Source organism: Lates calcarifer, linkage group LG9 (genome assembly GCF_001640805.2).
Source record: "Lates calcarifer isolate ASB-BC8 linkage group LG9, TLL_Latcal_v3, whole genome shotgun sequence".
Classification (NCBI taxonomy): domain Eukaryota; kingdom Metazoa; phylum Chordata; class Actinopteri; family Centropomidae; genus Lates; species Lates calcarifer.
The window spans coordinates 21,003,302-21,027,142 of NC_066841.1; the positions used below are offsets into that span (position 1 = coordinate 21,003,302).

The 23,841-nt window shown below is 44.5% G+C and overlaps 3 protein-coding genes across 4 annotated transcripts; 2 read left to right on the forward strand and 1 right to left on the reverse strand.

Moving 5' to 3' along the window:
* The first annotated feature begins 1,603 nt into the window (after positions 1–1,603).
* Positions 1,604–6,451, forward strand: LOC108892361 (steroid 17-alpha-hydroxylase/17,20 lyase). The gene is made up of 9 exons (XM_018689855.2): positions 1,604–1,958; positions 2,053–2,173; positions 2,610–2,748; positions 4,101–4,330; positions 4,415–4,501; positions 4,600–4,800; positions 5,037–5,206; positions 5,656–5,759; positions 5,838–6,451. The coding sequence occupies exons 1-9, from the start codon at positions 1,693–1,695 to the stop codon at positions 6,101–6,103; spliced, it is 1,584 nt and encodes a 527-aa protein (XP_018545371.1). The 5' UTR covers positions 1,604–1,692; the 3' UTR covers positions 6,104–6,451.
* Positions 6,452–10,158: 3,707 nt separating this feature from the next.
* LOC108892360 (mucin-2) lies at positions 10,159–18,933 on the reverse strand. 2 transcript variants are annotated; one of them, XM_018689854.2, is made up of 5 exons: positions 18,718–18,933; positions 16,449–17,161; positions 15,854–16,015; positions 15,072–15,276; positions 10,159–14,776 (listed from the first exon to the last, which is right to left on the reverse strand). In XM_018689854.2, the coding sequence occupies exons 2-5, from the start codon at positions 16,591–16,593 to the stop codon at positions 12,757–12,759; spliced, it is 2,532 nt and encodes an 843-aa protein (XP_018545370.1). In that variant the 5' UTR covers positions 16,594–17,161; positions 18,718–18,933; the 3' UTR covers positions 10,159–12,756. The 2 variants fall into 2 exon arrangements, with proteins under 2 accessions (XP_018545370.1, XP_018545369.1); XM_018689853.2 differs by having other exon boundaries at positions 16,449–17,166.
* Positions 18,934–21,495: 2,562 nt separating this feature from the next.
* LOC108892364 (zinc finger protein 675) lies at positions 21,496–23,507 on the forward strand. The gene is made up of 3 exons (XM_018689860.2): positions 21,496–21,586; positions 22,040–22,098; positions 22,404–23,507. Exons 2-3 carry the CDS (start codon positions 22,081–22,083, stop codon positions 23,256–23,258), a joined length of 873 nt encoding a protein of 290 aa, XP_018545376.1. The 5' UTR covers positions 21,496–21,586; positions 22,040–22,080; the 3' UTR covers positions 23,259–23,507.
* The last annotated feature ends 334 nt before the right edge of the window (positions 23,508–23,841 follow it).

Genomic DNA, 23,841 nt, shown 5'->3' on the forward strand with positions numbered 1-23,841 from the left:
TGATATATAGAGATGTTTCTGGTTAAAGGATCTTTAAAAACTCCAGTTACCGTTTAAGTACTGACACCACAGAGTAAAAATACTCCATTACAAGTAAAAGTCTTCCATTTAAAATCTTACTTGGGTAAGAGTAAAGTATTTCCAGCTAAATGTACTTCAAGTACTGAAGGTAAAAGTACTTGTTTGCAGTACTTTAGTCCAGTGACTTCCAACCTCTGGGTCGTGTCCTTAATAAGGGTCACAGGATAGTTCACATTTCATCCCATAACTGTTATGATATTTCACCTCACGGTGGCGCTGTGCCGGGGGTCACCTGTCTGACACGCCACCTTTATTGGAACCTACACCAGCTCCACCTGTGGCCTCTATTGTTACGACAAAAATGTCGGCGGACTCGTGCGTCTCCGACCGACCATCGCGTCATGTGACCGATCAGAGGCCGTGACTCGAACCCCCAGAGGAACCGTGACGACGCAGAGAGAAGAGAAACCCCCCGTTCACATATGAGGAGGCTAAATCAAGCAGCAGAGATGATGGAAGTGTGTGTGTGTGTGTGTGGGTGAGGAGAGAGGCTGTTGCCATGGCGCTGTGCCACCTTCTGCTCCCTCCACCTGTTCGAGGAAACACACTCACTGTTGAAGCGACGTTAGCGTGTCCACGGCCTCGTGGCGTCAGAAGCTCAGGAGGATCGGTCAGATGAAGTCTGACGTTAAAACTCAAAGAACAGATTCGCTCTGAGGCGACGAGAGTCTGAGGTGTTTGAGGAACGAATCCAGACTGGATGCACGAGTCCAACCCTCAAGGCCTCTTCACACCGAGGAGGTTTTCTCTTCATGTGATCAACTCGCACATAATCTAATTTTAACTGCTGCTTCTGTTGCGAGTCCGTTCACACAGAACGTGAATGTTACGCGTCAGAGAAGTGATTTCGGTGGTAGTTGGTCTCCGCCTCCTCAGATGTGACGCTAACCGACAGGACCTCAAACTGTCCCACCAACATCTGCGACCGCCCATGATGAAGCTTCAGCTCCTGGACATCGACGGTCATCAAGTCGCACTTTACATGAGAAAACCCTGAGCCTCTGGTCTGTCAGGAGAATATGAGCATATCAACTCCAGCTGTCCTTTAAATAAAAGTACTGATACTCCATTACAAGTAAAAGTATTTCCAGAGAAATGTACTCGTACTCATTTAGCAGAACGTTTGGTTCAGTGGTTCCCAACCCCGTTCAGATTTCATCAGGATGAATTTGGTTTGAATTTGTTGCTTGTTGCTGTGAAAAGCAGCTGTGACGTCACGATCGACTCGGAGTCTGTAATTTCCAACTTTCAGACGTGTCGTGAACGCGGCACGAAACACAGCTGTAATAATATCAAACAGAATAAAACCCTGAACACTGATCAACACCAACAGCTGCTTCATGTGACGGTGACGGAGCAGACGGACGTGGCTTTAAGGTCGCCGCGGCAACCGGCGCCATGCAGCCTGATAACATCAAGGTTGGCTGACCAAGATAAACACACACACACACACGGTCAGGGTGAGGCCACACACACACACACACACACACACACACACACACACACACACACACACACACACACACTGACCTCTGACCTTCTCCAAGGTTCCTCCCTCAGATTAAAACCAGACTCTTCAGCGTCTCTCCTCAGTTTCTCCTCCTCGCAGCCATGTTCATTCATCTCCTCTCCTCTCTCCCCTCCTTTCTCTCCCTCCCTCCCTCCTTCCTCCTCCTCTTCCTCCTCTTCGTCGTCCTGGTCATCATCATCTTCCTGATCTCATGTCTACGCTCGTCCTCCTCCTCCTCTCCTCCTCCTCTTCGTCCGTCGGCTCGGAGCTCCATCCCCTGCCTCCCTCGGCTCCCCGTCCTGGGCAGCCTCCCCTGGCTGGGAGGAGGCCTCCCCCCTCACCTCCTCTTTTCCCAGCTGGCCCACAGGTGAGACCACGACGCCTCCTACAGAGAGAGAGAGATGTTTGAAGCTGTAACTTTAACTGAAGTCATAACTCCACGTCTCTGTGTTGTGTTCGAGGTACGGCTCTCTGTTCGCTCTCCACCTCGGTCCTCACTACACGGTGGTGGTGAACGACCATCGACACGCCAAAGAGGTCTTACTGCAGAGAGGGAGGGACTTCGCCGGACGACCCAACATGGTGAGAACGACGCAACTGATTCTGATCATCAGGTCAAATATTCACTGGTTCCTGTTCCTCATGTTCTGTCCTTCAGTTTTAGAAAAACAGATCTTATTTTAGATTAAACAGATTTCCAATACAGAAACTGACGTTGGCAGCAGGTGTTTGTTTTTCCCTGATAAAACCAGGAAACTCTTCTAACTTTAAACTACATGTTCTCTGGGTGTAAGGCTTTATTCAACTGATGACCTAAATATTTTAGGTGCAATGAGAGGTTTTCAGTTTTTCCTCTCCTGTGCAGGAAGTTTTAAAGTCAAGCTGCTTTACTTTGAAAATAACTTCCTCTAGTGGGACAGTAAAGGTCTGAAGTGACTGACTACAAATAAACAACATTCAGTCAGATGATGCAGCCGTCTGTAACCTGACGGTGTCTGATCAAACCTTTCCTGTGCAGGTGACGACCGACCTGTTGACCAGAGGAGGAAAAGACATCGCATTTGCAGATTACTCTCCTCTCTGGAAGTTACACCGTCGCCTCGTCCACAACTCCTTCACTCTGTTTGGAGAGGGAACCAGTCGACTGCAGGATATCGGTACTCTACTCTACTCTACTCTACTCTACTCTACTCTACTCTACTGATCCATTTTCCTGCAGACATCAACTGAAATATTCTATTGTTCTTTATCATCTTATCACATGTAAAATCTTAATCTGAAAAGTAATTAGTAACTGCAGCTGAAATCTGAACATGCCCGCTCTCTTAATGTTAATAAAGGTGATTTTAAAAATTCATGGATCTGGACCAGAGTTTAATGGGTTCGTCACTGACCCGTGCTTCACCCCTCCACCAAGTCTGGAGCAAATCAGTCCAGTACTTTTTGCCCTGCTGACAAACAAACCGACAAATACTTCATTGGTGGAAGTAATACAAGGAGAGGAGTAAAAGTATTAAGCAGCAGAAACTATAAATACTCAAGAAAAGTAGGCTACAAGTAAAGTATCACATCAGTTAAAACAGATTTCATTCAGAGTGAAGCATCTTCTCATGTAAACCGTCTTTGTCTGAAACTCGGTGTTTACCTGACTCAGGTTCGAGGCTCCGGGATCTTTCACCGACATGTCCGCGGGCTAACGGCGGGAAATGTGGATGATGGAGCCGGTTTTTAATTTATAACCGTCCTGTAGAACGACCAGTGATGGCACTGGTCGTTCTGCCGGCCTACAGGACGGTCAGCAGGTTAATTTACTCCGACAAACGACTGATTCTCCGACAGGTATGCAGCTGCGTTCCCGCCATTTTGATTTGGTGTTTGTGGAGGGCGGGGCTTATCTTCCGTTTAAATAACGCGAGTTGGTGGGCGTGGCCGAATCAGAGCGTGACGCTACGTTCAAGACGACGTAAACGTCTGAGCGGGAACATCCGGGTTCTGAAAAAGGTGCGCAGTGATCAAATTCGGCAAACAAGATGGATGGTTCCTGCAGCTCGTGGTGGTTCAGCCTGAGTCTGATTCAGTTCACATTTAAAACAAACACAAACAAATAAATAATCCAAAAACTATTGTTTATTTTTATTATGCAAAAAGAGGTGACTATTGAATTATTAATAATATGATGTATAATCACTGTTTAATTTTATTTTTATTTATATTACATAGGTGCGTATCAATAATGTGATGCAACTAAGATTCACACAGTTCCTCATTGACTTGGTGGAAAACAGCAACTGTAATGGATTCAGATGAAAACAACCACATGTAATGTTTATTATTCCAAAGATTGATTGTTCATCACTGAAAATATTTGCATTGCGTTTGCCATGTTATTAAATAACATATATTTTCTAATTTCAAAACTTCAGCATCAAATAATCATCATCAGCAGCTGCATCCTGTTCCTGCAGCTGCTTCACAGTAAATTCATCCTCTGTCGTTTCTCTTCCTCCAGTTCTGTCCTCTGTGGACAGTCTTTGTGCTGAGTTGTTGTCCGGTGGGAGACTCGGCTTCGACCCGTCTCCTGCGGTGACCAGGGCCGTCACCAACGTCGTGTGCACGCTGGTGTTCAGCGCCACCTATCGCCACGGCGATGCAGAGCTCCAGGAGGTGATCCGATACAACGACGGCATCGTGCAGACGATCGCCAGGGGAGGACTGGTGGACATTTACCCCTGGATGAGGGTACGATAACCTAAACCTTATTCTAACCTTAACTCTGTCGTCACTGTCAAGGTCTAAAAACACACTAATGTGTCTGCGTCTCAGTTCTTTCCTAACAAGTCTCTCAGAAAACTGAAGGACTCGATCACCGTCAGAGACCGACTGCTGACACGCAAACTGGAGGAGCACAAGGTAACTTCAACCCTGTAGTTTGACCTAAAATCAAAGTTTCAAACCAAAAACATGAACTCGTCGTAGAAATCTGCTCCTCTTCTGTGACCCACGTCCAGGCCTCGCTGACTGATGGTGACCCCCGGGACCTTCTGGATGCCTTGCTAAAGGGCCAGACAGGCAAGTCACCTGGATCAGAGGATGAGGGGATAACAGACGATCACGTCCTGATGACGGCAGCCGAAGCTTTTGGAGCCGGAGTGGAGACGACATCCACCACACTGCTGTGGATCCTGGCCTACCTGCTGCACCACCCGGAGGTGAAACCACAACCAATACTCCTACTGATGATGAGACCACTGCTTATACTTCAGCATCAGATCAGAATTTCTACAAATCAAAACAGTTTTCTGTAACTATCATCAAAAACAAAGATTGGAAAAAGGGGGGGCATTTTAAAATCAGGGTAGTCATATATTCAGGCCAAGACTCTAACAACTGCATGAAAATATAGTTATTAATAATAGTTGTGAGACGATCTTTGTGGACTCTCCAGGTCCAGGATCGAGTACAGAAGGAGCTGGATGAGAACATTGGCAGTGAGCGAGCGGTGTGCATGTCGGACCGCGGCCGGCTGCCGTACCTGGACTGTGTCATCAACGAGGGCATGAGGATCCGACCGGTCAGCCCAGTGCTGATCCCTCACACTGCCATGACTCACAGCAGGTAGACCCAAATACCTGAGCTGAGACATTCAGTCGATCAAGTGATTTAGAGTCAAGTAACAGAAAATTTATTGGCCTTTAGTAATTTTTCAAGTAAAAATTTCCAAATGTTTCCTGGTCAAAGCAAGTTTTATGTGGTTGTTGCAGGATAATCTCAACTGTTCTTCTTCTACTACTTCTGCTTCAAAACTGGCCTAACTTACTCAAAAGTACCACCTGGTGGTGGAAGCAAACATCAGGTCCAGACCTACAAATACTTTAAACTGTGTTTGATGACGGATTGAAATTTAGTGACTTGTCATCTATGATCAAACACTAAAACAATTTGAAAACTTGATTTGAGTTATAGTGAGTGGGTTTTCAGTGACAGACAAACTCATTGATCAGTTATATTAGATAATAACTGACAGACTGATCAGTTCACTAACACTCCCTCTCTTTTCTCTGCAGTATTGGAGGTCACTCTGTCAGTCCTGGGACTCGTGTTTTGGTCAACATGTGGTCGATTCACCATGACCCCCAACACTGGGACAAACCTGATCTTTTTAACCCAGGTAAAACACAAACACAGAAATATTTAACTTAACCAGCTTACACTCAAACACACCACCTGTCTTTTCCCACCTTTCCAGATCGTTTCCTTGACAACCAGGGTCAGCGGGTCACACCTTCCTGCTTCCTGCCATTCGGGGCGGGACCTCGGGTCTGCGTTGGCGAATCACTGGCCAGGCTGGAGCTGTTTCTCTTCTTGTCCTCGCTGCTCCAGCGAATGAGCTTCAGGCTACCAGACGGGGCTCCCCCACCCAACCTGCAGGGGCGGCTCGGCGTGGTCCTGCAGCCTTTACCTTTTAAGGTTGTTGTCACTCCGAGGGCAGGGTGGGAAGGCGGGGCAAAATAAAGAAAGTGGGCAAAAGTCGAGCTAAATGACCGGAGAAAGAAACAGTTTTGTTTTAGAACAGACATTATAAATCTGAACTACTTGACTATGTTTTAAAAAACAGAAGCTAATGCTAAGCTAACCAGCATTACCAACACTTAGCTTTTGCAGTTTCAAGCTAATGCTATGCTAAACTAATGCAACCTGAACAATAAAAAATGATGTGATTAAAGTATAATTAATCTGAGCTTCAGTAATTTAAGCTGTTTATAATGTTTAATGAATAAAAGATGATCAGAGAGTAGTTCAGGCTTAATGTAATTTCACATCACTATTGTGTTTTTATCAATAAAGAATGATTGACCTTGACTACTGTGACGGTGTTTTGTTTACTGTCGTATGAATGGAGACAGACAGGTGGCAGATTTGACGGTTTTTATTCAGTATATCTTCACACACTGTTAGAACAGGCTGGTTTAGTTAGGTCACACACACACATACATCCACACATACACACTCACTATTAATTAGGTAATACTAATAATTAGCATTGTTATCGTCGTAATATTAAGGGATCTTAAAGACTGATCTCTCCTCTGCTTCCTTCGACTCCTCCGACAGAAACCTCAAAGGAAGGACAACAGAGGAGAGATAACGAGAAGAGAAAAACATCCTTCAGACAGAGGGAGGGGCTCCTACAACAGAAGGAACATACTGACGTTTTAGTAAACTGAATCATTTTTGTCAAACACCACAGGTGGAGCTGCTTCCAATCTCCTCATGGAACAAGTGAGAGTTGATCAAAGAGTCATAATGGTAAAAATTTAAATGAGGCCAAAATCCAGAGTTGGCTATAACTTTGACTGGGTTCACGTTTCAGGGTCAGAGCAGGTTTTACAGGAGGAGGATGTTTTAAACAACAGGTTAGGGCTCTGAATGACTGGTTACCAATGTTAGATTAAAGTATGATTTCTTCAGCAGCCAGGGACGGGTACTTTCACATTAAAGGAACAACCTCACCCCAAACTCACTGTCTCCTCAACTGTTTCTAGTAACTTCAGATGCCTGAACACATGATATATTCACCCTAAAGCTCCGCAAACTACTGAAGTTGGAAGAGTTTCTACTTGTTTTTTACGGATCCAAAACAACACAAACATCTATCAAATCCCTCCAAACAGCTCCTGCAGCAAGATCTAATGATGGATTTCCATTTATAGCCTTGATACCTCCAACGTGATGCACCATTAGCAACTGTGATCAGAACTTGTGATGCAGTTTTTTCCACATGACAAAAGGTGACAAGCTGTTGCTTTTCCTCACCTGCCGATGTTAAATTCACCCAAACTGCAATAAATACCTGCAGCCTCCACCTCTTCTTCCACCCAGCTGACTTCTGTCTTGTTTTCTTCCATCTCTCCCTAACAATTTAATGGCATTACAGAAAAATAGTCGAATCTACACTTAAATGAACTTTTAGTGAAAGAAATTAGTATTCAGTCCCTGACCTTTATGATCAAATTAGCATTTCCTGCAGCTGCTTTACAGTAATTTTTTTATTTAGGGACCATCTATTCCCATAAATATTCATGTTTTGGGTTAAAACCGAGTCTGACCTGTCGGTGTGAACCCAGTCAGTGTGAAACTCTGAGAGAGGACTGTTTTTGAATATTTTCGTCCACTGATATTTGATGAAAAACTACAAAAACTCAACAAAAAAGAGATAAAGATTGGGTTTCCAAAGGTTCGCGCAGCCTTTACATCAGCCTCATGTACAGGGAGATCATCTAAAGTTTAGATGATCAGTCTTTTGGTTGAAGATTTTACCTCTAAATACCTCACAGCACCATGAGTGTTGACATTTTGAATGTCAGAAACCTGCAACCTGGCCTTCCAGAACCCACTGAGCTACACAGAAACTAACAAATGCCTGAAACTGCAAATAACTTTTTCCATTGTTGTGTATCTTCAGTTTGGGAATCTAGGAGTTCTGACGAGATTGCGCCAACCCACCTTCATATTGGTGTCGAACAATCTGTAGATAATTTCAACCAGTTATTAAAGCCATTGGTCGTTTCTTTGATGCCCGAAATTCTGAGTCAACCTTTACGGACAATGACAACTGGTACTGTGAGATAATGTAGATAAAATCCTCAATAAAATGGCAGACTAACATCAAAACTGGCTGCACTCTCTTCATGAGGCTGATGTGAACCTGGTGAACCTTTGGGAACCTGAGCTACAAACAGATTTCAGACAAGAAGTCTCCAGTCATTCTGGTCGAAAGTCCACACCCACACAGAGCGAGAACAGCTCTATCTAATGCTAAGTAGTAACAGTTGTCAAGTAGAAATGGCACTCTGTAACCATGGAGATATATAACCTTATTAGTTCAGGTAAACAAAAAACACCATCAACCACAACATCAACCACAACATCGACGGCTCGGTGTCACCCTTGAGCTTTTCTCGAGGAGGTCCTTCAGCCTCTACGAACTCATTCTCTGTCCACAGGTGCGAATTCTGCCTGGATTCAATCGAACAAGGTCGCGTTTCTGACCTCAGTCTGAGACGAATCAAAGACATCGTCAGATAATTTCCTTGAGCTCTCCAAAGTCCGGATCAGCTCAAAACCAGATTCATATATCTGTGAAGGTACCCACATAGGTTTAGAAAAGGAAGATTGAATCATGTTATCCTTCCACGTGTGAATCCAATCTTGTGCATGTTGGTTCCCAAACTGACTATCAAGACTTCTAGCAGTCCTTAAAACATCCATCTGGTCCATCACATCCTTTCCATGGCAGGACTTTGCTTTTGTCACAATGAAAAGTCCAGCAAAGCTTTGTCCATCATGGGCATCTGTATGGATGCCTCTGTCAGCAAAGTCATACCCATTGTCCTTTTGCAACAAGTCCGTGTTGTAATGCAGCATGGACACAGGGTTTAAGGATCAGTCAACCAGACTCAAGGTCTTTCCATCAGAGAAGGCTGAATTAATGATACAGGTGAAACAATCCTCAGGTGACCACTGCGCCACAGCGGTTGCCATAGTCACACAGGGACCTGAGAACATCACTATCCTCCAAATTGATATTGCCTCAAGATGCCGTGTCTTTACTTACTAAAACTCCATTCGGACTGGATTAACATCACAGGGGAGGTGGGGAATGAACACTGTGCTCTTTGGTAATTTAACCCATCGTTATTACAGAATGTCTCACGATATCACTGCTTCTTTTAACTGCAGAACTTGCCTGAGAATCACCAGGTTTTTACATTTTCTTTATCAAATCAATCCAGTGTTAGCTGTCTGTACATCCATGGGTACACAAACAGGAACTGCTAATAGCTAATTCGGCATAATTTTAATGTTAAAGGCTCAAAGATCAAATTTCAAATACAAGGACGTCGCACTGGATGGGATTTAAATTACAGGAGGAGCAGCCAGTTCACATTCCCACTCTCCCTACTTCCAAGATTCCCACAGAATTCAGGTTCAAGCATCATCTGCAGTACAATCCGATAACATCACCGCACACTCCCTCTCTCATTGGCCACTCATTGGTTACTCTCTGGTGTCCTTTCCAACACACTTCCAACATCTGGTTTGGATCAACACACATTTGTGAAACTTTCTAAGACAGCTCACATGACAAGCTGCAAAAGCAAGTGCACTTTGTGGAAGCAGGTGTAAGAAAAGGTAAAACACGTTTCATTTAACACTACAACCAAGTTCTATGTTCAAGTTTTACTCCCGGTGAGGGTGAGCGGGAGTGTGTCTTGTTTCAACAAAAATATCTGTGAATATACTGTTAAACAGGTTATTATCATGACGTCATGGACAAAGATAACAAGGTGACTAAACTGTTGTTTTCATTTCTACACTGATACAATTAAAAAGTATTACAAATGTGTGATGGGATGCCTCCGTCAAGAGTGTTGGAAATGACTCGTCTCTTTTTAAAAACTTACAATCATTATACTGCTGTTGTTGGGTAAAAATGTCACATCTTCAAGATGCTTTCTCTCTGACCTTGATGCATTTTTCAGCTTGTCTGGAGGGTTAAGGAGAGATTTTCATTGGCCAAAGGTGTGTAGCAGTCGCTCAAACCACAGAGAACCGTGCACCAACTTTTCCTGAAGCAGTTGTCCTGAATTTTCTGGAGGGGGTTATTTACACACAGACTCTTGCTGATGAAAAATATTGCTCTTCACTAATTTCAGACTCTAAGGTGGTTAGAAATACACCAGCATGTACAATACAAATGTTACTAACACTCTTGTCATTGACAAAATATACTCTACCTTCAAGTCTTTCTGTCACAAAATATCAATATTGACACGCCTATCGATCGGACAGTGTATGAAACATTAATATGTTACAACAATGGCCTAAAAATAAATTCCAATGAATCGGCTTCCCTATTCTTCAACAGGATTAAGGTTATTGTCATTTTTAAAGGCCCTGAAAGAGCTTAACTTTTTTGGATGATGTAAATTTAGTCTAAAAATTAGAAGAATTAAGGATTCTGAATGATAATTAAGGAGACTTGTCTATGAACTGAGAGATAAACAAGTATATTTCAGAGTTCAGACAGGGACTGAAAGTAGCTTGTGCGGTGTCTACGAGTTGCATCTGACCTCAAATTCAGAGAAAGAGACAAAGACGGGAATGATGACGTGTTCCCGTCTCTGTTCTGTTTGGTGCTTTGTTTCTCTTTAACAGCGGCTATTGTTTATTCCTACTTATGCAAAAGCTTTTCTCTGTTGAAAGGCCAACGCACAGGAAACCAACTGATCCCTCCACCCTGAAACCTTCTATATAGGATCAAGTTGCCACAAACACATCAAATCTGAGAAGCTGTCTCTCCCATTTCATAAACTACCCACCTAATTCCGTTTTCTTGACAGACTTCTTCATCAAAACGTCCACTCTAATGAATGAATCAGTCTTCTTCTGTCAGTCAGAGTGAATCATCCTCCCACTTCAGTCTCTCTTCATTTCTCAAAACAGCCAATTTGTCCCCGGCACGTTTCCAAACCCCCGTCATCACCCAAGACAAGCGAGGTGTCCTCTGCTAAACATTCAACTATTTAAAGTTGCTCTTTTCATGGTGGTGACAGATAGACGTAAGAAACAACGTAATTTCTGTCAGATGCATAATGCACCCTAACGCAACCATGTTTGCAGGCTTTATGCCATGTTCGTGCCATGTGGGACAGAAGGCAGAGACAGAAATTATTCTGATTTATGTGCTTGCATGTCAATAGAAGACAGGGTTAAAAAAAACCTGTGCACGGTCAACTTGGACTTGGACTTGGACGTTGAGTGAGTTACAAGATGGTAACTGATAATTACAGTAGTTCCCATTAGACGGGGACACAGGATTAGCTTTGCAAATTAGTACTGGACTTGAACAGTGAATGACTGATGGTAAATTTGTGTCTTATTCTGACTAAGATCTAATCAGGGTCTGTATTCAGAAAAGTCAGCTAGTTAGCAAACCATAGTGTGCTGTTGGCTAATTAGCAAGCCTTTAATGACTAATAGTTAAGGTTAAAGGTACCCTGTGGATTTTTGGCCACAAATAATTCTATGGAACAGTGTTTTGCTGTGCAGGTCCCCCATTGTGCACGAGATATATACTGTTTAAGACATCCCTTGATTTCACAAATTCTTGGCTCATGGGAATAATTGCCCAGAAACATAGCAATGTGCTGGTGAAATGCGGGGGACAATTAGACCGGTAGCTGGTAATTAGGAATGTAAACAATGCAGGTTAAAAGGAGTACTCCAAAAATTCAGTATCACACCTCCACAAAGTTAGGAGACCTGCAAGAGACAGGTTAAAATTGAAGCAGCAGCAGGTGAGATGTTCTAATTTTTCTTTCCTGCCTCTCCTGTCTTTTAAGCTCCACCTCTCTAAGCCTGTATGCGTGAAACTGATGGAGTGGCCCTTTGAAATAACACTGCAGCATCAAGGATACACAATATGTGCATTAGTGACAAAGACTGACTGTAACTCCACAGGGTAACTTTGACTGACTCTTCTGAAGTATTTTGAGTATTTTGGAAATGAGAGCTAAAGATACGACAGTTAACTGTGTCACCTTAACCTCCACAAACACATCTATGTTATCAGACTGTTCACTCTGACTGAGAACGTGACAGACACATCTAAACAAGCTGTTTCAGCTAGCTCTCTGTTCATAATCTCTGGTATAGATTTAGACATTTATCATGAATAGACAACTCTCCAGTTTTACTCTGTTGGGATCAAAATGGGGAGCAAGGGTCTTAATTTTTCTGGACATTTTGCTAATAGCTGACAACAGTTCTGTAGTGCAACCTTGGATGCAATCCGAGTAAACGCCTCTCCTATTAAAACACATCAGTACTCACCATGCAGAAGCCTGGAACCATGGTCAATTAAAAAGTGTAGTGTTGAGCTAAGGCTTCCTGCTGAATCTCTTCCTATGACGTATCCGATACCTGTGCTGGTCTAACAGCTGCTGAACAAGCAACATTTATTGATATGATGTAACTCATCAACATCTGCATTCACAAACTCCCAAACCTCCAAAAACAGTTTTAAGGGTGGACGCCACAATTTGCTTTCTCTTCATCCCTTGTTTGGATGACGAACGGTTTGATCTGCCCACTTCTGTCAATCACACTGTCTCCATGACAATGACGACTTCGCCACCGTCGTCCGATGTTGGCGTGGTGGTGGAGGTGGGGTTACATAGTGTAAGTCCTTCCCCTGTGGTTATCTGACCTCTGGCAGGGCAGTCCACACTATCATGGAGATCAGCGTTTCCACCTCCTTTCTTATCCCTCTCCCCTCCTCCTCCTCTCCTACCATCCTCCTTCCTTTCCCCCTCCTCCTCTTCCTCTTCCTCTTCATCATCTTCCTCCTCTACCCGACACCTGCACACCTCGATCCCAGAGTCACCAGTCAGTCGTCGGTGTCTATACTGGCTCTCATCAGCTCCCATGTCCTCATCTTCATCATCATCATTGTCCTCCTCCTCCTGCTCCTCTTCTCCGTCCTCCCAATTAGGAGGTCCTGGTTCAAAGACATCCACACAGGGGGAGAAGAGAGTCTGCTTTGGAGGGGACTGAGTGGCACGAGGTGACGGGGAGAGTGAGGATGCATGGCCAGAGGAAGATCCACCTTTGTCGGACTGGTGCAGAGCAGTGAGGGGGTCCAGGAGTAAAGCTGGGGCTGGGAGGGAGCTGGAAGGCAAAGCTGGAGGGGAGGGGATAAATGGAGGAGAGGGAATGGATGGGGGTGAGGATGGGGAAGGTGCTGAAAGGGGTGACTGAGAAGGATCAAAAGAAGATTCAGGCTCTATGGTTATGGCTGGGCAGGAAGAGGAGGAAGAGGAGGATGCAGGAGTCGGGAGAGTGAGCACTGGGGCAGGAGCAGACAGTGTATCTGATCTAGAACCAACACTGGAGGGTGATCCAGAACCAGAACTAAAACCAGCCTGGATATTTGGTGGTAATGGACTGATAATGTCTGACTCTGACAATTGAGACAGGACCAGATGAGGACCTGAATCAGCGGGTACTTCTGGGCTTGGACGAACCAAGGATAGACCTGACCCAGGTGACAGCTCCAGGTTCTGGCAAGGAGCTAAGGTAGGTGAAGTGGGTGCTGCATCTGTGGCTAGGGTAAGGTTTGAATGGGCAGGAGTTTGAACAGGGTTGTGTGGGGACTCTGAGGTGAGGTTGGTTTTAGTTTGTGGGTCTGACACGGGGGTAAGGTTTGGGTATGGCTCTGGAGCTTGGGTAAGGTTTGGCAATACTGGGTCTGGAGAGGAGGTAAGGTTTGTGGGTACTGCTTCTGGAGATTGGTTAAGGTTTGCAGGCACTGGGTCTGGAGCAAGGGTAAGGTTTGAAGGTGCTGGGGTTGGCACAAGGCTAGAATTTGGGTCCACGGTTGGGAGACCAGCAGAGCCTGTAATCAGGGCCAAAGTCCTTCCAATATCTGGGGACGGTACTGAGGTCGGGTTACTAGGAACATTGGCTGTATCAAAAGTTCTTGTTGGCTGCAGGGTTTCTAGGGTTAGATTGGTTGTAGGTCTGTCAGAAGTGCTATCTGTTGGGGTAGAGGGGCCTGACCCTGAGGTGATTTTCAGGGTAGGGGTAGTTCCAGGACCCTCAGCTGGGCCCCCAATGCTTAGTATTTGGATGGAGGGGAGAGTTGTGTCAACAATACTTGGACTAGGGACTGTACTTGAGCTACAGGTGCTGACTATCGGGGTACACAATGTTAGATCGAGCTGTTGCTTTATGGGAGACGTAATTCCAATAGGAAGGGCCACCTCAGAACCAGGAGAGGGCAGAGGCTGAGGGGAGGCCGCCCTGGTAACAACGGCCACAGTAACAGTCTGGTTGGGAACCGATGGGTCCGTGGCGACAGGTTCCTGAGCTCCGGCAGCATTTGCATCGCTGATGTCAATGGCAACCGTGGCAACCATCCTCTCAGAAGCAATTTGTGTCTCATTTACCTCTAAGCAGTTAGCTGCGGCAGTGATGGTTTCCATGGTGACGTCAAGAGTGAGGGGCGCAGCCTCGCTGGGTGTGGAGGCGTGGCTTGTGTCAGTCTCATACGTGACGGGTGCCGATAGAGAGGAGCTACATGGAGAGGAGGGGCAGCAGGAGTCACAGGAACAACTGGAGCTACAGGAAAGAAACACAATTATTATTCATGAGCAAACAATCCTTTCTTTCTGCAGTTAACGGTGTTTGCAGCACCAGTGTTACTCGTAGTGCCAGAAGTTCAGGAAGGGAGGTCATCACTGAGCAGTAGGGATACCAAGTGTTCACAGTAGATCCCAATTCCCAGGAGTGTTACCAGCATTCCCAGTAACAGCTCATATTATTTCCAGTACAACTGCGTCTTTCCCTGTCGTGTTACAAGTGGCTGCAGTATCAGTGCCACCAGTTCTCCCAGTAGCGTTAGCAGCATCATTACCTGTTATCAGAGCTGAGGGAGGAGGGACCATCGCTGAGCGGCCGGTGCAGCAACGGGCCATGCTGCGTGAGTAGGTGGGGGTCGACGGTGCGGGGGGGCTGTGGGTAGCGCGGGGTGGTGAACACAGAGCTGTAGGGTGGAGGGGGGGTGGAGGGCTGAGCTGCCACCTCCTCATAGGACGGAAGCTTCAGAGATGCCAGGAAACCTAAAGACGGAAGGGAATTGATTCAAAATTCTTGTTTAGACACGTTTACTGTGGCATACCTTAGCACCCTGAACCACCAGGATGCTCGAGTACTTTTTAATAACACACTGACATCATGGTCTGATAGATAAATATATATATATTTTGTTGAATATAAGTTTTGTTGTCCTTTAATCTTTTCCGAGATGACTGGAAAAGATTGAGGGGAATTCCTGTTTAAGACTGAGGCTGAACTGTAGATTTCCACTGTCTGATGAAACAACTGGCTCCATTGTGTTGATGATGGTTTTAATCCATCCACAAGGAAAATCAATTTCAGGAAATATGATGTTTTTTTAAACCAAAAAACTGTTGCAGGAAATAACAGAAATGAACAAGTTCTGAAATCAGCAGAATTTCCCTTTAAGAAAAACTCCCCTGACCATGAGCTGTAAATTTCCACTGAGTCGTCACGATGACAGATTAGAAAAGCGGCGTGTCAGTTGACAGCCGAGCATCAAACACATGCAAAAAACAAAACAAGAAGTGGCTTAATGTTGAGTGTAGAAGCAACAGATAGACAGACAGATGGTCTTACTGAGGTCCAGCATGGAGGAGGGGTAGGAGTTGGCTCCATGGTAGGCCAGCAGGCTGATCTCTCGCTGCCTCTGCTGCTGCTGGACTCTAAGTTTGGCTCGACGGTGTCGGTAAGCACAGCAGCAGCTGAACAAGATGAGGACGGTCCACAGCAGCCAGAACCCTGAATGCAACCAGACAGATGTTATTAAGACAAGAACCCTGCTGCTCCTGGAACTGCTACGACTCTTCACGATTGGCCTTATCTGTAGATCCAGAGAGTTTAATATCTGTCTGAGTTACAGGACTCTGTGGGCAAGCACAGACTTTGACTGACTGACATGCTCCTGACTGTCTCACGGCCTGGAATTGATTTAGTGCCACCTGCCGAAAGAGGCTGACATTTAGCTACTAGAACTTGTAGCCGTTTGTCCCTGGTTCTTCTTTTGTTTGGATACAAGTTCAGTTGGGTCGTTAAGTTCCTGTAGTACGAAAAACATTAAAAGACACCAAATATGAGTCCCTGATGTGGGACAAAGTTCTTGTTTCCCAAGACTCTGAAGTAGCATAACAACAGCTAATGATGCTAACAGAGAACATGAGTACAAAGAACTTACACCAGAGTTCGTAGTAGTAGGTGCAGCAGCCGGTCTCTCCGCAGCAGTGTCCCGTCTCACACAGGTATCCTCCATTAGCGTTGGCCCCGGGGCAGTACCGCGGTCTCCCCAGCAGGGGCAGGCTGCCACCGGAGTGGTACTCCATCGCACCCCTGCTCTGCCCGGACTTAGCCCAGCGCCACCGCTACCTGCTTACCGCTAGCTGCTAACTAGCCGTTAGCTGCTACACAAGTGATCCTGGTCCAGAATCCAACTACATATTTAGGGTAAATTTTTTCTGACTGAATTTCACCTCTGAAGGGGGCGGGGCAGGTGTTTGGTCTGGAGCTGCTGTGCTAACTCTTAGCCGCTAAAGAAACGTAGCTAATCTACATCTTCAGAACAGGTGAGCTACTTGTTTTGTTTGTGCTGCAGCTCGGAGGAGTTCACAGTGAAGCAGCTAGAAGGTTAGCATCGCCACCAGATTAGAACAAGACAGGAACCAGTTTGGGGCCCGTGGGCGTCGTTCCAGGTCCGATAGCACCAAAATTCATTTGTGTTAGCGTCGTGTACGAAAGCTATCAGCTGTTATCCCCTCCTGCCTCAGAGCTCAGATTAGCTAACAAACACAGGTGTTACTACTGACTACTGCATCTAAATACTACGAGTACTGCAGCTGTAGTGGAGTACCGGCTGGTGGAGCGAGACGGGATGAGAGCCAATGGGATGAAGGCCTGAACTGGAGAGAAGAAAAAAAAAAAGACAATAGTTTATTGATGAACAGCTCGACAGTACGTCACACACACACACAGCTGAAACATCCACTACTACAGCCCCTGTTTGATATTCATCACTGCACCGGCTCAAACCACAAACCGACACAATGCCCCCTCTCTGTCCATGTCACACACACACGTACTTCTATAGTTGTGAGGACCATCGCTGATATAATGTATTCACTGGCCCCGTAACCTTAAAGGACAGGGATCACGTTCATCTTCATACCAGCAGCTAAAGCTGTTTCAGTCCACAGTCCTCGTCCTGTACTAACGTGACACATCAACCATCTTTCCAAGACCTAATTCTTTGTTTTTGTTCCTTTAATTTAAAGTTTATTTGCACATTTGCAATTTCTACATTTTAAAAAACCCAGTGGAAACGCTGGAAATCAATAAAACCCTTTAAATGTTTCTACATTAAAGCTGCAACAAACAATTCTTTCATTATTGATTAATCCCCAGATTATTTCTTAAATGAAATGACAAATGCTTAAGACTGAAAGTCCATATGTTAATAGAGTTAAAAGAGTCAGATTCTACAGAAACATCTCTATATATCTCTACCAGACTCCATTGACAAAAACAGGGATTTTACTGAGCAGAACACAGGAGCTGCTGGAATACCACTGCTCCATCTGTTAATGTGTCTGTGACTTTCAGTGGCAGAAGAAGTAATCAGATACTTTACATATATAAAAGTACCACACAGTAACACAAATAAACTGACAAATGGAAGAGGTGGTCCTGAGCTGTGCTCAGTAAAAAACTGTTTTTGTCAATGGAGTCTGGTAGAGATATAAAGTGTTTCTGGGTTTTTTTTTTAAAGGATCTTACTCTTTAATAAAAATAAAATAAATAAAAACTCTTTAAACGTCCTCAGTCTGAAGATTTCTAATTAGTCCTCACACACACACACACACACACACACACACACACACTCACACACTGCTGCAGAGTTCAGCTTCACTCAGGAAACGCTGGTGGTCTGTGAAGAGTTTCTTACGAGGCCAAGTTCTGCTGCCTGCATGCTGCAGTGCTGCACACACACACACACACACACACACACACACTCTAACACTATCTCACACACACACCACACACACTCTAACACTATCTCTCTCACACACACACACACACACACACACACACACACATCGGGGGGAAACCGCTCGGAAATGCCTGCCTTACACCGTGGTAAACATGACGGCTTGTGGTCAGTGAACGCAACACATAAATATATAAATATCAATCACACAGAGGCCGTGTGTGTGTGTGTGTGTGTGTGTGTGTGTGTGTGTGTGTGTTGTGTACATATAAGGTGAATTTACAAACAGATAAACACATTACTGTTCAGTATCAGGCAGGAGGCTGTGAATACTCCGCACACGCAGTACTGTGTGTATTTATATTCGCAGTGTGTATTCACAGCCTCCCTGTCCGCAGACGAACCCTCCAGCTGTCGTTAACGGTGAAATCCCCCCCGGTAGCTAATAAACAAAAACACCCCGTACCGCTGCGTCCGTCCGTCCGTCCGTCCTCCTCGGTGTCGGTGTCCGGGCCTCGGTGTGGTTACTGTCGGTGTGTCGGTGTCGGTGCTCGGTGCCGCCGGGGCCTCCTCTCTCTGTCTCTCCGGTTCCCCGCCTCCTCCTCGCGCTCCCTCCTCGGTGCGACCCTCCGCCAGCCCCGCCGCCATCAGCGCCAGCAGCACGTCAAGTCCGCGCGGCACGAGACGACGCGCTTCCGCCTCGTCGGAGATGTCGATTTCAAAATAAAAGCACGGATTTTTCACATCAGAAAATATGATCTACTGTCACGTACCAACATGTTTACACAGCTTTATATCTTTATATACTCCCATGTATTCTATAATATATATATGTGTATTCAATGAGCTGTTAATCCCCACTGTGGGAATAATAAAGTATTATCCTCTCTCACCTTAATACATGTTGCTGGAATACCTGGTGTGAAATATACCCATGTACTCAACATTAAAATGTGTATTTATGTGACTTATATATTCATTTAGCAAAATAATTAAGCTAATAAAAAGTTTCTGTCTAAGATATGTGTGTAAGACAGGAAGTGTTTAATCTATAGATAAATAAATATATAATTATAAGTGTTGGCATCAACCTGTTGCCGACCAAAGAGCAGCTTAACACTGTGAAGTGCAAAGAATGGTGGAGTAATTATTGTCTGGATACTGTAATAAGTTACTTTAAGGTTTATGTCCAGTTCATGTACCTAAATATTAAGTACATGTCTAAGTGCAGCATGTTTATATGGACAGTGATGAGTAATCCATGAATATATCTGTAAGTAGTTTCTAAAATCAATCATCAAAGAATTGTCCTCATCTATTACTCATCTCTGTACCTTTATTATTGGATGGTGCTTAACGTGTTGTGATAAACTTTTATTTTGTAAAGAGGAATCGAATCTTGCTCAGACCGGATGTTCCTCGCGTGTCGGTTGTTTCGAACTCGACAGACCCGCCATTACAGCCGCCAGTAACGGTAACGGACCGAGTCCTGCAGCGAAGGTTCACGCGTCTGTCGGTGAAACCAGAACCAGGACTCAGTCTTTGTTCGGTTTTATTCTTCTGCTCCGACTCTCACACTGATGTTTACATGTTTAGCGTTAAACAAACAAACACATGTTTACGTCACGCAGGTGGAGGGAAATATTGACACGATGACGGATCGATTCGCCGGAAACGAGCCGCACAAACCATCAGATGAACGTAGCGTCGATAATAAATCGTAGTAGCGATGATGGAGAGAAAAGATGATGGATTCTCAAGGCGGACGCACTGACACCTGATTGGCCCGAGGTGACAGGCTGCGGGCCAATCAGAGCGCACGCTGCGGGAGGCTGCCGCTCGTAGCAACAAGAAGGAATTTATTTATTTATTTATTTATCTATCTATCTATCTATCTGCAGGAAAACTCAAAAATAAAACTTTATTTAAAGATAAATGACTGAAAATCACAACAGATTTTCTTCTGTTTGAGGTGAAAACATGAAATGTTTGATTTGATCTGTCATGAATTCACTGGTGGATAAACTTTATTTTCTTAAATCACAAAAATAAGTTTATCATTTATTTATTAAATATCAGATTTAAACAGAATCAAAACGTTTGATAAAACACCTTATAATGTTTGAGATGCAGAAATGTCCAAATCCAACAGGAATATTTTATAATCTGTCTCAGGTCTCAACAGTGTAAATACTGGACCAAGACAAAACAACGGGTCATTTTTCTTTTTGAAGAATCTGTGTTTATCTGAATCTAACCTGTTGTTCCAGTGATGTTGTGATTAAAATGACTTGTGATTAAGTATTAAAAACTTGTTCTGTAGCTTCAGACTGATTTGTGCTTTGCTGTAAATGAACTTCCAGGTGGTTGAAAGGTGAAATGTGAAAGTTTACACTGACAGAAAAATCTCATTTTAGAGAAAATGTTAAACCTTTAATATGTGAGGTGAAACAATGGAGTGAATCACTGTAGTGTGAGACTAAATGACTCTTTATGAAGGCGTCAGACTGAATAATGAGACTGACCTCTGTGCCGTTTCCAAATTTTACATGAGATGAAAATCAACTTCAGGACTTTCCAGACCTTTCCAGACCTTTCCAGACCTGTAGATAAACCTGGAGAAAGAAAAACATGATGAATCTGACAGGAAGAGAAAGAACATGGAGCCGTGACTGTTCCAGTTTGGCCCTGAAGTAGAAACCAGTCCAACATAAACCCAGGACCTGCTGCATGTCTCACTTATTAATGTCATGTCGCCCCCTGGTGGTTTACCGAGGGAACAACACTGAAATACACAGCAGCCGGTCCTGGTCTCTGTGATCCTGTTTTAGTCTTTAAACAAATATCACTGTTACTTATTTATTCAAGTTTTATTCTGTAAGATTTTGTGTTTTTAATTTTAATGTTTTCTAATTAAAGTAGAGCAAGACTTAAAACAGTAAAGATATTGTAACTTATCATTGATATTTTATTACAGACCTCAGGTGTAACTCAATTTTTAAAACTAAAATGATCAGAATAATAAAGCTGCTGGAAAAACTCGGCACTAAAATATAAGAATAAAAGCAACAAAATATGATTTAAAATAAGGTTTTGAGTGATTTTCTGCTTCTGTTGTCAGATCGTTTTATTTTAAATCACGTTTCTTTTCTCTTGTTGTTTTGACAGCTGTGTTTTTGCAGTGTGAGACCACAAGGTGGCGACAAAGCTGCACTGACTCCTGGTGCACTGTCCCTTTAAGACGCTGACGTCTCAGTCAGTCACGTGACGCTTCTGAGCAATACAAAGCGTCATGGCGGACGGTGTCTGAGGAGGGTGAGAAACGGAGGACGGAGGTAATTTACCGGGTTCGTCTCGCGGTTTCAGAGTCGGTGAAGCTGTCCGGGTTTGAACCGGTAAACTTCCGGATTCACGGAGCGGAGCGCGCGCGGAGACTGCACACCGGATGTTGTGGTTCACGGAGCGATCAGCTGATCTGATCTGAGCAACAGTTTGACCCAGAAACTGAAAAACCTGCGGGTTTCAGATAAAAGATAAAGACGGAAAATTAGCGGAAAATTAACGGAAATAAAGAGAAACTTCAGCACTATTAATAATAATAATATTAATAATAATAATAATAATTTCTCCTGAGACCTGGTCCAGTCTGATCTGGATCAGAAAAGAATAAATACAGGAGCACTAACTTCTCTGCAGGGTGAAGACGTCTTTTATCTCCTGTAAAGCTGCGATGATGATGTTGTTGTTGTTGTTGTTGTTGTTGATCTGCTCTGTGTTTTTTGTTGAAGTCTGAACAGAGGAGAGAGAAACTCAGTGAAGAGGAGGCAACATGAGTTCTTCACAACAGGCGAGTAAAACTGATGTTAGTTCAACCAGAAACACTTTAAATCTCTACCATTGACAAAAACAGGGATTTTACACACAGTAACACAGACACACTAACAGATGGAGGCAGTGGTATTCCAGCAGCTCCTGGTTAAATCCCTGTTTTTCTCTATGGAGTCTGGTGGTGGTTGTTACTTGAATGGAAAAAGCTCATGTCCATCACGGTTCACACACACACACACACACTGACTCTTGAATTAATCAATGAATAGATTTCGTCGTTACTTTGACCCTGTGATGTCACCCTCTGTATTTCCGTTGCTATAGAAACCAGGAGGCAGACAGAGACCGAGACCTCACCGCTGTGTTCAGTGTGACAAAGCCTTCACGTCAACACAACACCTGAGGGATCATCAGAGCGTCCACACTGGGGAGAAACCGCATCACTGTGACCAGTGTGGGAAGACCTTCACTCAGCTGAGCAGCCTGAGGACGCACAGCCGGATCCACAGCGGAGAGAAACCGTACAGCTGCGACGACTGTGGGAAATCCTTCACTCAGTCAAACACTTTAAAGCTCCACCGGCGCAGACACTCCGGAGAGAAACCGTACAGCTGCGAGCACTGCGGGAAGAGCTTCACCGACTCGTTTTCATGCCAGCAACACCGACACGTGCACACCGGTGAGAAACCTTTCCGGTGTCAGCTCTGCACCAAGACCTTCCTCACTCAGTCCAATCTGACGAGACACCAGCGCATTCACACCGGAGAGAAACTCTACCCCTGCGAGTTGTGTGGACGCCGCTTCAGCCATTACTCCTCATACACGGTCCACCAGCGGATCCACAGCGGAGAGAGACCATACCGCTGTCGCTTCTGCGACAAAACCTTCACGTCGTCGACCAACCACTCCGAACACGAGCGCGTCCACACGGGGGAGAAACCGTACAGCTGCGACGAGTGCGGGAAGAGTTTCAGTCACATCACGACGTGTTTGCTGCACAAACGAGTCCACAGCGGAGACAAACCGTACGGCTGCCAGCACTGCGGGAAAAGCTTCGTCACGTCATCGAATCTGACGCGACACGTTCGGACTCACACCGGAGAGAAACCGTACTGGTGCGACCGGTGCAAGAAACACTTCACGTTCTCCAATCAGCTGAAGAGACACCGCTGCATCTGAGCAGATTAATTATTAACTTACGAACCCCGAAAGATACTGAGTTTATATTAATAGTTATTGTTTGATTGATGAATTATTTCAGTTCCAGTTTGACTTGAAATGTGTCAGAAAACAGTGAAACGTCTGAGGTCGAAAAACAGGAAACTGAAGCTGTGACTTTGTTTCTCGTTCTTTAAAATGCGATGAACTTTCCTAGATTATTTCAGCAGAATCTCGTGATCTGTTGCTGTAAAAAGTTTATTAACTTATTGTCTGTTTGATGAAATTCTTCCTGATGTTGTTTATGAACTTTTGAGGATTTGGAATCAGCAAATGTTTGGTGTATTTTCTTTGAAGAAAAATGAATTATGAAAACATTTGCAGATTATTTTTCTGTTGATAAACTGATCAGTTAATTGATAAAGAAAGAACCTGGTGTTGTTGTTGATGACCAGCAGGAGGCAGACGAGCGGAGCTGACGGAGGAGAGAGTGGAGACGTTATTGATGTAAATTACAGGTTTAACAGGCAGCTGTAACCACACACACACACATACACACACACACACACAAACACATACACACAGGAACACAAACCTAAATCAC

What these genes read in the sequence shown, in the direction of transcription:
- LOC108892361 (XM_018689855.2), top strand. Translation starts at nt 1,693, where the DNA reads ATGTTCATTCATCTCCTCTCCTCTCTCCCCTCCTTTCTCTCCCTCCCT. An exon ending in GCAAACTGGAGGAGCACAAG is followed by an intron (nt 4,502 to 4,599) that starts GTAACTTCAACC and finishes ACCCACGTCCAG; the next exon opens with GCCTCGCTGACTGATGGTGA. An exon ending in ACCTGATCTTTTTAACCCAG is followed by an intron (nt 5,760 to 5,837) that starts GTAAAACACAAA and finishes CCACCTTTCCAG; the next exon opens with ATCGTTTCCTTGACAACCAG.
- LOC108892360 (XM_018689854.2), bottom strand. Translation starts at nt 16,593, where the DNA reads ATGGAGTACCACTCCGGTGGCAGCCTGCCCCTGCTGGGGAGACCGCGG. An exon ending in CTACTACTACGAACTCTGGT is followed by an intron (nt 16,016 to 16,448) that starts GTAAGTTCTTTG and finishes GGTTGCATTCAG; the next exon opens with GGTTCTGGCTGCTGTGGACC. An exon ending in CTCCTCCATGCTGGACCTCA is followed by an intron (nt 15,277 to 15,853) that starts GTAAGACCATCT and finishes TTCCGTCTTTAG; the next exon opens with GTTTCCTGGCATCTCTGAAG.